Source organism: Salmo salar, chromosome ssa03 (assembly GCF_905237065.1).
Source record: "Salmo salar chromosome ssa03, Ssal_v3.1, whole genome shotgun sequence".
Taxonomy (NCBI): Eukaryota; Metazoa; Chordata; class Actinopteri; order Salmoniformes; family Salmonidae; genus Salmo; species Salmo salar.
In genome coordinates this window covers 18208730-18223115 of record NC_059444.1, presented here as the reverse complement: position 1 = coordinate 18223115, position 14386 = coordinate 18208730, and the positions used below count along the sequence as shown (strand labels likewise).

The 14386-nt window shown below is 46.6% G+C and overlaps 1 protein-coding gene across 1 annotated transcript; it reads right to left on the bottom strand.

Moving 5' to 3' along the window:
- Positions 1-766: 766 nt before the first annotated feature.
- On the bottom strand, positions 767-5124 carry LOC106599162 (cytochrome P450 7A1). Its single transcript, XM_014190276.2, has 6 exons — positions 4846-5124; positions 3896-4136; positions 3164-3768; positions 2189-2319; positions 1870-2048; positions 767-1753 (listed from the first exon to the last, which is right to left on the bottom strand). Exons 1-6 carry the CDS (start codon positions 4926-4928, stop codon positions 1454-1456), a joined length of 1539 nt encoding a protein of 512 aa, XP_014045751.1. The 5' UTR covers positions 4929-5124; the 3' UTR covers positions 767-1453.
- Between the last annotated feature and the right edge of the window lie 9262 nt (positions 5125-14386).

Here is a 14386-nt window from a genome sequence, read left to right as displayed (position 1 = left end):
TCTATGTTTCCCTGTTCGTTTTGTTTTGTCTTAATTATACACACCTGTTTTCCATTCCCTGATTATGTTCCTTATTTAACCCTCTGGCTTCCCTTTCTGTCTTGTCCGTGATTGTTCATGTTTAGTGGTTGTTGGAGGTGTTTCTCCAAACTCTGTTATTTTGCTGTGGGAGAAGTTTTGATTGTGTTTTTTTTAGTAAACACGTTTGTTTGCTCTCATCCCTGTGTCCTGCGCCTGATTCCGCTACTTCTCAAAACGAAAGCGTTACAGTAGCGGAATGACTTTAGCTTCCCTCCAGGCCTGAGGGCACACACTTTCTATCTAGTAGGCTTAAATTGAAGATGTGACAAATAGGAGTGGCAATATCGTCTGCTATTATCCTCAGTAATTTTCCATCCAGATTGTCAGACCCCTGTGGCTTATGGACCCTTATGGAGCACTTATGGACCTGAGATGGGAAAGGAAAGGGGGATACCTAGTCAGTTGTACAACTGAATGCATTCAACTGAAATGTGTCTTCCGCATTTAACCCAACCCCTCTGAATCAGACACCAGCACCTTGTTGTACTACATCACCTTCCAATGTATCAGAGAGAGCAAGCACGAGAGAGAGAGAGAGAGAGAGAGAGAGAGAGAGACCTTATTTGAGGTTTATTGAATGACCTATAGCATGAGTGTGGCTTTTCTTTGTGTATGTTTGCATGAGTAGTGATCAAAGTAATGACTGAATGGTAAATGAAGAAATGAATGGCACAATACACCATTGTAGAAATGTATTGCATTTATACTGGTTTTGTAAAGTAAACATCACATGCATTTTTATACTTGTTTTGTACGGTATATCACAGTAAATATTAATACAGATAATAAAATCATTTTACCCCAGCATAGGGAATACTTCAACGGAACTAGAATGTACATTACACTACTCAATCAGAGCAGTTAGAGTCATTCAACAGCACAGTAAATGGGGGGCAATTACCAACTACTGATTGTGAAGGTCACAAACAGAAGCACAACTGAAATGTTGAGTGATTTCACAGTTCAAAGATTGCGGTCGGCAATAGTGATACAGTAATGATGCTTACGTGGAAGATTCAGTAAATATTACTGATAACATTTATATGGAGTTCCATCAAAGTCACTTTTGAAACGGGACTCTTCCTAAAATGGCCTTTTCGCCAATACTACCTTACTGAGGCTAGCAAAAACCACTCTGTATCAACTTAAAAAATACATTATAACAATACATCGCAGCGTATTTAAATCCCACTGAGTACGGACGTCAATTCAACATCTATTCCACATTGGTTCCACGTAATTTCATTGAAATGATGTGGAAACAATGTTGATTCAACCAGTGTGTGCCCAGTGGGATCATTGTGGCTTAAATTCTTAAATATACAATATTTACAATTCACATTATGGAGAAAGTAGATCAGTGGAGTCTGTCTTACTGAGTTTTCAGTTTATATCTAAAGTCAATATCATAGGTGGGCTGCAGGATCCCCAGACCTGCACGTGACTGGTCGAGAGGAGGCACTTTAACGGCTGAGTCTAGGAGCTCCATGTCGAAGTAGGAGAGCACCAGCGCTAGGAACTGCTTGATCTCGTGCACTGCGAAGAAGCGCCCGGGGCACTTGGTCACCCCAGAGCCGAAAGGCATGTAGTAGTACCGCAGTTTGCGCCCCTCCCTGTAGAATGTCGTCTTCTCTTGGCCACAGTCATCCAGATATCTGTCGTATTTGTAGGTCTGTGGATTGACAGGTAGAGGAGTATTAGAAAAATCAAGTAAAACTGGCCCTAGTTAAGAGGCCTTCATACTAGACCCCCTTCACCTTTAACAGAAAGAGCCTGAGCATCACTCACCAAGGGGTCGTCGTAAATTTCGGGGTCAAAGTGGAGCATCTGGGGGTAGAGGGCGATGACGTCATCCTTGCGGATGTGGTACGACTCCTGGTTGTCAAGGTGAAGCAGGAAGTCCTCTTTAGCCACTCGGACGTTCATTGACGCACTTGACAGACGCATGGCCTCCTTAATGATGCTGTCTGTAGGGCAAGAAGACATTACTTTTGATAATCACATATTGAATGGACAGATAGACTTTGGTATCAAACATGATTTAGTTACAATATTTATTAAATAATTTTGGCTTTATTTCACCAGGTGTATTGCAACTTTCCCTTACCTATTACAGGCATGTTGTCCAGGTCCTCCCGGGAGAGAGTGAGTTGTGGTTTGCTGTGGTCGACACGCTGACCTGAACTCTCCAGAATCTTCTTCACCTCCTCATTGGCTGCCTTCATAGCCTCTGGACTCCTGAAGACACAAGACAAGATAGGGTCAATAAAACCATCAAGTTCAGACTACACAGATTGATCAATCACAATATTCTCAATGTGCACTTTGGTAGAGGAGGATATGGTCATTCTATGTAGCTCTATGACATAAAGGGAATGCTATGTTTCTCCAACTGCATTTAATAAGTGGTTCTTGACACCTCTGTTATCGAAGAGTTACTGTGAGCCAGTGCTAAGCCGCAGTCAGAGCATTGTTGAGATGCCGATGTACTGTACAGGACTGTTACAAAAGACATTACTCTGGCCTTAACTCCACCACAATAAGCACAGCATCTATATTCAGCTGTTAGAACAAGATAGCTTGTTCAAACAGATAGCTTGTTCAAACAGACAGCTTGTTCTAACAGCTATCTGTACTGTACTACATTGCCTGTGTCTGTGTGCACCGTTCTGTGTGTTCTCTTCGGGACTAAATGTTCTTTTCAGTTATTAACTCTTTCCAATCTCCGGAGGGCAGAATGTGCGTGTAGACAGAGAGAATCTGCCAGGACTGAATGGGATGCGTGAGATCCGAGGAGCATTAGTTCCGCTTTTTGTTGTTGTTGTAACTTGTTATTTGGATGCATCAGGATTGGGTGAAGCCGGTGAAGGTGTTCAACACGTATGAACACAGAAGTTACTCACGCAGTTGCCCTCATTACGCAAGATTATACTTCTGGGTTAACAGACTAAACTCTTTGTAACACTTTCTGGCCTACCTAGTCTGGCCTGACTAGTCTCACATGGAGTGAGCTTGGCCAAACGTATGACACAAGTCTATAGAAGATACATTAAGGATGGGAATGAGACTAAGCCCTACATACCTGATCATGTAAAGCAGGCTCCAGAAAGTAGCAGGCAGTGTGTTGGCCTGCGAGGCCCACAGCAGTGCCACATGGGTACGGGCCTTGCTCAGGTCATTGAAGGTGGACAGCGTGTCGTTTAGAAGCATGCGCAATGAGATCAGGTCTGATATGTTCTGCCGTTTGCTTAAGTTCTCGGCCAGCATGGTCTTAGCCAGGTTCTCCCTGGCAGAGTGGGCGCTCTTGAACACGTGGATGGGCAAGCCGGCCACCAGAGCTGGGAAGATCTTGTCAAACTCCTTGAAGTTCTCTAGAGCGTTAAGCACCAACGCCTTCTGGGCCTCCTGGCGCGCAGCATTCTTGTTGTTTCCCAGATCTTTGCCGAAGAGCGTCAGGTAGCCTGACTCGAACATGACCTTGTAGCAGAAGGCAAAGATGCCGTCCACGTCCCAGCGGTCCTTGCTGGGGCTGAGGGTGTCGGATTGCAGCATGACCGACTGTAGGTTCTCCATCATGGTCTCGATGAGCGAGGGGAGGGCTTCGCCCTGCAGGGTCTTCAAGAAAGTCTGGTGGAGGTTCTCTGTGGTGTAGCCGTGTCTGGGGTCCATGCTGTCATGGCCGAACGCCTGGGGGTAGAAGGAGAGAGGTTTAAATTAATCATCTTGAAAGTCTGGATTGACAGACATAGATATATGAACTCATTATCACCAAATGTTTAGTTGAACAACAATTCATAGGTAGGTTTGTCCTTACCTTGACCGAGGTAGAGAAGTGGAACTTCTTCCAGTCCAGATGCCTGCCTTGGCGGATGACGGCATGGTAGGAGAAAGGGTCGCACAGGAAGTGAAAGTATTTTCCAGCGATCTTGCAAGTGAAGATGTGGCCATATTTCTTCTGTCGGCTCCGGAGAAACTCCAGGGGGTTGGCTCCAAACTGGAGGGCACAGCCGAGGTACGGGATCAAACCATTCTCCACCGGAGGCTCACCTGGTTGTCTGGAAGAGCAACAACACTCATGTAACATAATAACAACGAGAAAGCAATGCCCAAGCAAGCCAACAGAGATAGCTGTACATATGAAACACAAAGGTGATGTTTAGACATACAGTAAGAGATGTTAAAACACTTGACTTAAACAACAACAAAGTAACCCAAACAACAACATAGTAATGCATAAATAAGTGTGTGCTAAAACAAGATGTATTCAAACTACAAGGTCATTTCAAACAAAGTTGAAAGTAATGAATCATATCCAGGAGAGTGAAACCCAATGACACCGCAGCAATCTAAGAATAACAATACTAGTTATACATAACCATCTGGTTTTAAAGTACCACACGTCAAAGATGTTGAATTATCTCCGGGTTTTTTGAAATGTGAACAACACTAAAGTCTCCAAAACAAATGAAGAACCTGCCAAAGTGAACAAAACTTTAAAGCAATCTGAGTTTTAAGAGCAATGACAGATGACACAAATAAAACCTCCAAGAAAGAAAATAATTAAAAGTCAGCAGCTCATTAGTTTTCTTAAAAGAAATAGAACTACATAACCCACATTCCACATCTCCCAAATCCGTACATTATTATTATTACAATGAGTTCCATTACATGATGTCATTGTCTACATTCCACATTTGATTTCTTATCTTTTAACATTTTACTTGTAAAGGCATTTTACTATACAATGCATGTGTCTCTGCTAACCTCTTGCGGATCCCCAGAGCAAGCCACAGACAGCAGCAAAAACCAATCACCACTGCCCAAATTAAAGATATGGTGATGATCATGGTTGCTAAAGATGCTCCAAAAGGCTAGTGGCAAATGCCAGTGCAGAGAAAAGATCACAAGCTGCCTTAGAGAGGTCTAATGGTCAGGTTCAGTGTACTCCCTAGCAGAGAGAACACAGCTAGCTGACAGTAGAGGTTCTGGAGACTGTTCTTGTGGCATCCTTAGGTCTGAGGCAGCTATTTATATGGTGCTCCACACAAGCCACGGGATGGGAGATGAAGCAATAAAGCATTGGCGATGAATGATTGGCAGGTGCAGCCAAGACACCGCCTTCCTGTTTCTGTTACATGTATAACCTGTTACACTAGATGTCTCTAGGAAATCTATGGAAGTGTGTGTGTGTACAATGGCCTTGACTGTAGTCCATGGACAACACTACCTGAAGGACAGCAGACTGTACCTGATAGCACCACTGGGTTGGCAAATAGCTTTCAAGGTCTTTGACGCTTCTGTGTCTGTCTGTCTGTCTGTCTGTCTGTCTGTCTGTCTGTCTGTCTGTCTGTCTGTCTGTCTGTCTGTCTGTCTGTCTGTCTGTCTGTCTGTCTGTCTGTCTGTCTGTCTGTCTGTCTGTCTGTCTGTCTGTCTGTCTGTCTGTCTGTCTGTCTGTCTCTCTCTCTCTCTCTCTCTCTCTCTCTCTCTCTCTCTCTCTCTCTCTCTCTCTCTCTGTGCGTGCACAAGTGTTTGTGTGTCTTTGTGTGCATTTGTGTGTGTGTACAGTTCATTCAGAAAGTAATCAGACCCCTTGACATTTTCCAAATTTTTGTTACGTTACAGCCTTATTCTAAAATGTATTAAATCGTTTATTTCCTCTCATCAATCTACACACAATACTCCATAATGACAAAGCAAAAACAGGTTTTTAGAAATCTTTGCAAATACATAAAAAATGAAATCACATTTACATAAGTATTCAGACCCTTTACTCAGTACTTTGTTGAAGCACCTTTGGCAGCGAATACAGCCTTGAGTCTTCTTGGGTATGACGCTACAAGCATGGCACACCTGTATTTGCGGAGTTTCTTCCACTTTTCTCTGCAGATCCTCTCAAGCTCTGTCAGGTTGGATGGGGAACGTCACTGCACAGCTATTATCAGGTCTCTCCAGAGATGTTTGATCGGGTTCAAGTCTGGGATCTGGCTGGGCCACTCAAGGACATTCAGAGACTTGTCCCGAAGCCACTCCTGCATTGTCTTAGCTGTGTGCTTAGGGTCATTGTCCTGCTGGATGCAGTATGAGTTCCTGAGCAGTCTGGAGCAGGTTTTTATCAAGGATCTCTCTGTACTTTGCTCTGTTCATCTTTCCCTCAATCCTGACTAGTCTCCCATTCCCTGACTCTGAAAACATCCCCACAGCATGATCCTGCCACCACCATGCTTCACCACCGGGATGGTGTCAGGTTTCCTCCAGACATGACGCTTGGCATTCAGGCCAAAGAGTTCAATTTTGGTTTCATCAGACCACAGAATCTTGTTTCTCATGGTCTGAGAGTCCTTTAGGTGCCTTTTGGCAAACTTCAAGCGGGCTGTCAAGTGCCTTTTATTGAGGAGTGGCTTCAGTCTGGCCACTCTACCATAAAGGCCTGATTGGTGGAGTGCTGCAGAGGAACTCTGGAGCTCTGTCAGTGTGACCATCGGGTTCTTGGTCACCTCCCTGAACAAGGCCCTTCTCCCCCGATTGTTCAGTTTGGCCAGCTCTAGGAAGAGTCTTGGTGGTTCCAAACTTCTTCCATTTAAGAAGGATGGAGGCCACTGTGTTCTTGGGGACCTTCAATGCTGCAGAAATGTTTTGGTACTCTTCCCCAGATCTCTGCCTCGACACAATCCTAATCCGGAACTCTACGGACAATTCCTTCAACCTCATGGTTTGGTTTTTGCTCTGACATGCACTGTCAACTGTGGAACTTTATATAGACAGGTGTGTGCCTTTCCAAATCATGTCCAATAAATTGAATTTACCACAAGTGGACTCCTAACAAGTTGTAGAAACATCTCAAGGATGATCAGTGAAAACAGGAGGCACCTGAGCTCAATTTCAAGTCTCATAGCAAAGGGTCTGAATACTTATGCAAATAAGGTATTTCTGTTTTACATTTTTTATACATTCATACAACCTGCTTTTTCTTTGTCATTATGGGGTATTATGTATAGATTGATGAGGAAAATGTTTTATTTAATCAATTTTAGAACAAGGCTGTAACATAACAAAAAGTGGAAAAAGTAAAGGGATCTGAACACTTTCCGAATGCACTGTATGTGAGTCTGTCTCGGTCTCTCTCGCCCTCTCTCTCGTGTTTGTGAGTGAGTGTGTGTGTGTATGCTTGTTGTGACCTGTTGTGACAAATTGTTGAGACGAGTAACTAGGTGGAGGATGTGAGGTTGTGTATTTCAGTTGCTCTTACAACATAAATATCAAAACAATACATTATCTTGAACAATTAATTTCCCCATGAACTCATCCATGAACTCTTCCATGAACCCTTAGGACAGAACATTAAAGCTTTTTGGAGAGAGCCTCTCCACAGGATTGTTTTGCTGTAAATCAAATCAAATCAAATTGTATTAGTCACATGCGCCGAATACAACAGGTGAACAGTGAAATGCTTACTTACGAGCCCCTAGCCAACAAATGCAGTTAAAAAAGTAATTAATAAATAAATAAATATGAATAAGAAATAAAAGTAACAAGTAATTAAAGAGCAGCAGTAAAATAATAATAGCGAGACTATATACAGTACAGAGTCAATGTGCGGGTGTAGTTGAGGTAAATGAGGTAATATGTACATGTAGGTAGAGTTACTATACATAGATGTTAACAACAGAGAGTAGCAGCGGTGTAAAAGAGGGGGGGGGGGCAATGCAAATAGTCTGGGAGTCTTATGGCTTGTGGGTAGAAGCTGTTTAGAAGCCTCTTGGACCTAGACTTGGCGCTCCGGTACTGCTTGCCGTGCGGTAGCAGAGAGAACAGTCTATGACAGGGTGGCTGGAGTCTTTGACAATTTTTAGGGCCTTCCTCTGACACCGCCTGGTATAGAGGTCCTGGGTGGCAGGATGCTTTGCCCCAGTGATGTACTGGGCCGTACGCACAACCCTCTGTAGTGCCTTGTGGTCGGAGGCTGAGCAGTTGCCGTACCAGGCTGTGATGCAACCAGTCAGGATGCTCTCGATGGCGCAGCTGTAGAACTTTGGACAAGTGACTAAGTCCTTCCACATTAGTGTGAGTCAGACACACATACTTGAACAATGGGTGTCATGTAATGTGAACCTCTTTGTAGATGAACAATACCTGACATTTCATCAGCAAAGGTTATGTTGGGGTCACACTGAGTGACACCTGCCCTTAAAGAAAAAGTTTCCAAAAGGGTTCTTCGGCTGTCCCCAAAGGAGAACCCTTTTTGGTTCCAGAGACTGTAGATGATGGCGCCGACAGACATGGCAGCTCTGCTTCTAGCTCCTAAGCAACTTAGCAGTGTTTTGATTTTTTGCTTGTTATTTCTTACACAAGCATTTCACTAGACCCCAATAACGTCTGCTATATAAGTGTATGTGACCAATAATATTTGATTTGATCCCCTTTTGGTTCAATGTAGAACTCTTTTGAGTTCCATTTGGTTTGCTTTCTCAATATGAATTCATCTACATTTTCAACAGAGAATGGCTATAATTGTTAATGGGAATATGGTGTGTGCATTTTCAGGATCTAAATAAACAATTTGTTTAAGCAGGATTGTTGCATCTTTACACATACATTTTTACTCAGATACATTTGCCCTATATTCTCCTAACCACATGATGAAGCTCTGATAAAAATAAGCAACTAAGATTTTCATCTATTTTCCTACATGTTTGCCTGACTACCTACCCATTTTCTTCCCATCTCACCAAATGTGGCCAGGGGGGCATTCATCACATGCACAGCAGACAGCTGACAGTTGAACATTAAGTAATGAGAATTATTAATTAAAGGGGAAAAGTTTAAATTAACCCATCAAAGAGGTGAAGATGTGGACAGGATGAAACATAGCAACACCTGTGATCGCATGTGCATTTTGATTTAACTTGAAGTTATTCTTTTATACATTTTTCGAAGAAAAAAACACAACTGACTGAAAAACGATTAATTGAAAAGACTTGCTGGTTTTGTCTTTATCCCTGGCGTCATGTCAACTCATAGTTTCAAGGTTAAGATCTCATTTATTCTTTGTGTTTTATCACTTGTAGTCTTTCGGGTGAGAGGATTTTTTCCAAATTGAAGTGGTTGTCACGTCCTGACCATAGTAAGTAGTTATTTTCTATGATAGAGTAGGTCAGGGTGTGACAGGGGGGTTTTCTAGTTTAGTTTTCTATGTTGTTATGTTCTAGTTTTGTATTTCTATGTTGGGTTGTTCTAGTTTTGTATTTCTATGTTGGGCTGTGTTTGGGATGATCTCCAATTAGAGGAAGCTGATCATCGTTGTCTCTAATTGGAGGTCATATTTAAGTTGGTGTTTGTCCCACCTGGGTTTGTGGGAGATTAATTTTGAGTAGTGTATGTTTCACTCTGGGTCACGGTGTCAGTAATATCCCTGATAGCAGGAAAGTGGTAGAGTCAAGCGCAGGAGACTGAGGTCCGTTGAACAGATGCAATAGGACCGCAGAAACCTGCCCACATCCTGGTTAATACGTTCCACCTGCCCATTACTCTCGGGGTGAAAACCCGAGGTCAAACTGACCGAGACCCCCAGCCTCTCCATAAACGACCTCCACACCCTGGACGTGAACTGGGGACCCCGATCAGAGACGATGTCCTCGGGCACCCCGTAGTGCCGGAAGACATGTGTAAATAGGGCCTCCGTGGTCTGTAGGGCCGTAGGAAGACCGGGCAAAGGGAGCAGACGGCAGGACTTCGAGAACCGATCCACAACAACCAGGATCGTGGTGTTCCCCTGAGACGGCGGGAGATCCGTGAGGAAATCCACCGACAGGTAGGACCAAGGTCGCTGTGGAACGGGGAGGGGCTATAGTTTGCCTCGAGGCAGGTGCCTAGGAGCCTTACACTGGGCGCACACCGAACAGGAAGAGACATAGCGCCTAACATCCTTAACCAAAGTGGGCCACCAGTACTTCCCCTTCAGGCCCCGCACCGTCCGTTCCACACCAGAATGACCCGAGGAGGGTAGAGTGTGCGACCACCGGATCAAACGATCGCGAACACCGAGCGGAACGTACTTCAGACCCGCAGGACAATGAGGTGGGGTAGGTTCAGACTGACCTGCCCGCTCGATGTCCGCATCCACCTCCCAGACCACTGGTGCCACCAGACAGAAGGCAGGGAGTATGGGAGTAGGATCAATGGTCCACTCCTCGGTGTCGTGGAGACACGACAGTGCGTCGGCCTTCCGGTTCCGGGAACCTGGAATGTACGACAGGGTAAATTGAAACCTCGTAAAAAACATGGCTTGACGAGGGTTAAGTCTCCTCGCTGCCCGTATGTACTCCAGGTTACGGTGGTCAGTCCAGATGAGGAAAATGTGTCGTGCCCCCTCAAGCCAATGTCTCCACACCTTCAGGGCCTTGACCACGGCTAACAACTCCCTGTCCCCCACATCATAGTTGCGCTCCGCCGGACTCAGCTTCTTAGAAAAGAACGCACAGGGGCGAAGCTTCGGAGGCACGCCCGAACGCTGCGACAGCCCCGCTCCTACCCCAGCCTCGGATGCATCCACCTCCACTATGAATGGCAAAGAGGGGTCCGGATGCGCCAGCACCGGGGCGTCGGTAAACAGGAGCCTTCAGACGACAAAAGGCTCTGTCCGCCTCTGCCGACCACCGCAGCCGCACCGGACCCCCCTTCATCAGTGAGGTAATGGGAGCCGCCACCTGGCCAAAGCCCTGGATAAACCTCCGGTAGTAATTGGCAAACCCCAAGAACCGCTGCACCTCCTTCACCGTGGTTGGGGTCGGCCAATTACGCACAGCCGTAACGCGGTCAAATTCCATCACCACCCTTGTGGTGGAAATGCGATATCCCAGAAAAGAGACGGCTCGTTTGGAGAACTCACATTTCTCAGCCTTGACGTACAGGTCATGCTCAAGCAGCCGCCCAAGCACTTTACGCACCAGAGACACATGTGCGGCGCGTGTGGCGGAGTAGATCAAAATGTCATCAATGTACACCACCACACCCTGACCGAGCATGTCTCTGAGAACCTCGTCCACAAAGGATTGGAAGATGGCGGGAGCATTCTTTAACCCATACGGCATGACGAGGTACTCATAATGGCCAGATGTGGTACTAAATGCGGTTTTCCACTCGTTTCCAGCTCGGATTCGCACCAGGTTATACAAGCTCCTGAGATCTAGTTTTGTGAAGAAGCGCGCCCCGTGAAATGACTCCACTGCCGTAGCGATGAGAGGTAGCGGGTAACTGAAACCCACAGTGATGGAATTTAGACCTCTATAGTCAATGCACGGGCGCAGACCTCCCTACTTCTTCTTCACAAAAAAGAAGCTTGAGGAGAAGGGTGACTTGGATGGCTGAATGTATCCCTGTCTCAAGGACTCAGTGACGTATGTCTCCATAGCCGCTGTCTCCTCCTGAGACAGAGGATACACGTGACTCCTAGGAAGGGCCGCGTCACACTGGAGGTTTATCGCACAATCCCCTCGTCGATGAGGGGGTAATTGAGTCGCCTTCATTTTATTGAAGGCGATAGCCAAATCGGCATATTCTGAGGGAATTTGCACGGGTCTGGACTTTCCACCGTGGTCGCACCGATGGAAACTCCTATACACCTACCTGAGCACTCCCTCGACCACCCCTTAAGAGCCCTCTGCCTCCACAAAATCTTAGGGTTGTGAGTGGCTAGCCAGGGGATTCCCAGTACCACCGGAAACGCCGGGGAGTCAATGAGGAATAGGCTGATACGCTCCTCATGCCCCCCCACGTCACCATGACCAGTGGCACTGTGACCTCCCCCACTTGGCCGGACCCTAGCGGTCGACTATCTAGGGCGTGCACGGGGAAGGGGTGGTCCAGCTGAACCAGGGGAATCCCTAACTTCTTGGCTACCCCACGGTCCATAAAACTCCCAGCTGCTCCTGAATTGACTAGTGCCTTATACTGGAAGTGAGGGGAAAACTCAGGAAAACAAACTGAGGTGTACATGTGGTCGACAGGGGGCTCTGGGTGTGGCTGGTGCTGACTCACCTGGGGGGTCGACGTGGTGCTCTGCCTACCATCCGAACTCCCGGGTGGACCTCTCCAGCACCGGTCCGCAGTGTGTCCTCTACCACCACAGTGGGTGCAGGAGAGGCCCCCCCTCCGGTCCTCCTAGCTGCAGCCCCTCCTATCTCCATGGGCATTGGAGCAGGAAGGCTGGGAGGTGGAACAAACATGCCCCGACTGGAACGTCCCCGGGCAGTCAGCAGATTGTCCAGCCTGATGGACAAATCTATGAGCTGGTCTAGGGTGGTGGTGTTGTCCCGACAAGCCAGCTCCCGGCGGACGTCCTCTCGGAGACTACATCTGTAGTGATCAATCAGGGCCCGCTCATTCCACCCCGATCCTGCGGCGAGAGTCCGGAATTCCAGGGCAAAGTCTTGAGCGCTCCTCGTCTCCTGTCTCAGGTGGAATAATCGCTCACCTGCCGCCTTGCCCTCCGGCGGATGATCGAATACTGCCCGGAAGCGGCAGGTGAACTCCGGGTAGTCGCTCCTAGCCGAGTCTGGGCCATCCCAGACTGCGTTGGCCCATTCTAGGGCTCTACCCGTGAGACACGAGACGAGGACGCTCACCCTCTCTTCATCAGAGGGAGAGGGGCGGACGGTCGCCAGGTACAGATCTAACTGGAGTAAAAACCCCTTGCACCCAGCGGCCGCCCCATCGAACTCCCTGGGAGGCGTGATCCTGATCCCACTCGAGCTTGACTCTGTGGGTGCCGGTAGGGGTGCAGGATGGGGAACCGGCGCTGATGTGGATGGGGAAGCACCTCTCTCCCAGCTCTCCAACCGGGCTAGCACCTGATCCATAGCCGTGCCCAGGCGGTGGAGGAGGCTGGCATGTTGCGACACCTGTTCGGCCATGGACGGCGCTTCTGCTCCTGCTGACTCCATCTGAGTTGGTGCGGGATTCTGTCAGTAATATCCTTGATAGCAGGAAAGGGGTAGAGTCAGCGCAGGAGACTGAGGTCCGTTGAACAGACGTTTAATAATCACTGATAATAATGCCGCAACAAGGCAGGATGCGCAGTCAACAAGATAGGAGGACAGCTCCAAAATCAAAAACAGACGGGGCGCAGCCCGGCAACCCTAATGCCTAATAAAAATTACGCGGCGTAGCCGAAACAGCGCAAAAATGCTGACTACCACAATGAACATGACATGTGACAATCCCGCACGAATTCCCAAACAAAAAAGACAAACTAAATACCCCCCCACTAATGACTAACAAAGAACAGGTGCGGACCTAGACAGACATAACCAAAAGACACAGAAACATAGATCGGTGGCAGCTAGTAGGCCGGCGACAACGACCGCCAAGCACCGCCCGACCGGGGAGAGGCGCCACCTTCTGTGGAAGCTGTGACACACGGTTTGTTGTTTCTTGTCATTCAGTTTATTTAAAGTTTCACAGTATAAATAAAATGTGGAACGACACACACGCTGCACTTTGGTCCGCTCCTCCTTATGACAACCGTCACAGTGGTAAACTTTACATGTGAAACTTTGAATACGTTCCTTATTAAATGCACAAAAAAATTATATTCAAATCAGTAAATCAGATAAATCCATGACAAATTCTGCCCTGGTGTTTAAACAAAATCATATCAAACCCTTTGTTTAGTTTTCAGCTTCTTTCTTTCTTCCTTTTTGTAAGTAACTTCTTTCTTTAAAGAACTTCAGAGGTACAACAAAAGAGTTCTTAACCATGTGACTAGTGATGTGGTGACACTGCATCACCACTCTCCTTCCAGACTGCCCTTTGAGTTTAGACTGTTGTAACCTTAATCCATCCACCTTCACACAGGTCACTCCAGGATAGAAGGTTACTCCTGTATCATGGTGTGGTGGACGGTGGCTGGCTGTGTGGCTGATAGCACTTATTTCATTTACAGTCAAGACGTACAGCATTTCTTTATTTGAGCTATCCCCTAATGTATCATGAAAACAAAATGGATAATGCAGCTGGGGGAATGCAAGAGCAACAAACGTTGTGCAGAGAACCATGCTGCTGATGTGGGAGTCCTTTTACAGAATCACGGATGTGTCATGTTTCCCTGACTGGTTTGGCTTATGGTTGTGAATCCTGTTAATGTTCCTATGAAGTTTGGGAGTGTGTTGTTTACCGTCTTCTGACAAAGAGTTTTTGGCTAAAGCAGGCCCTTTTGACGGATTGTCTAGACCAGATGGTCAGATCTAGTGTGGCTCAGTTGGTATTGCATAGTCACAAAGTGTTGTGTGGTTTCGATCCCTACAGGGGA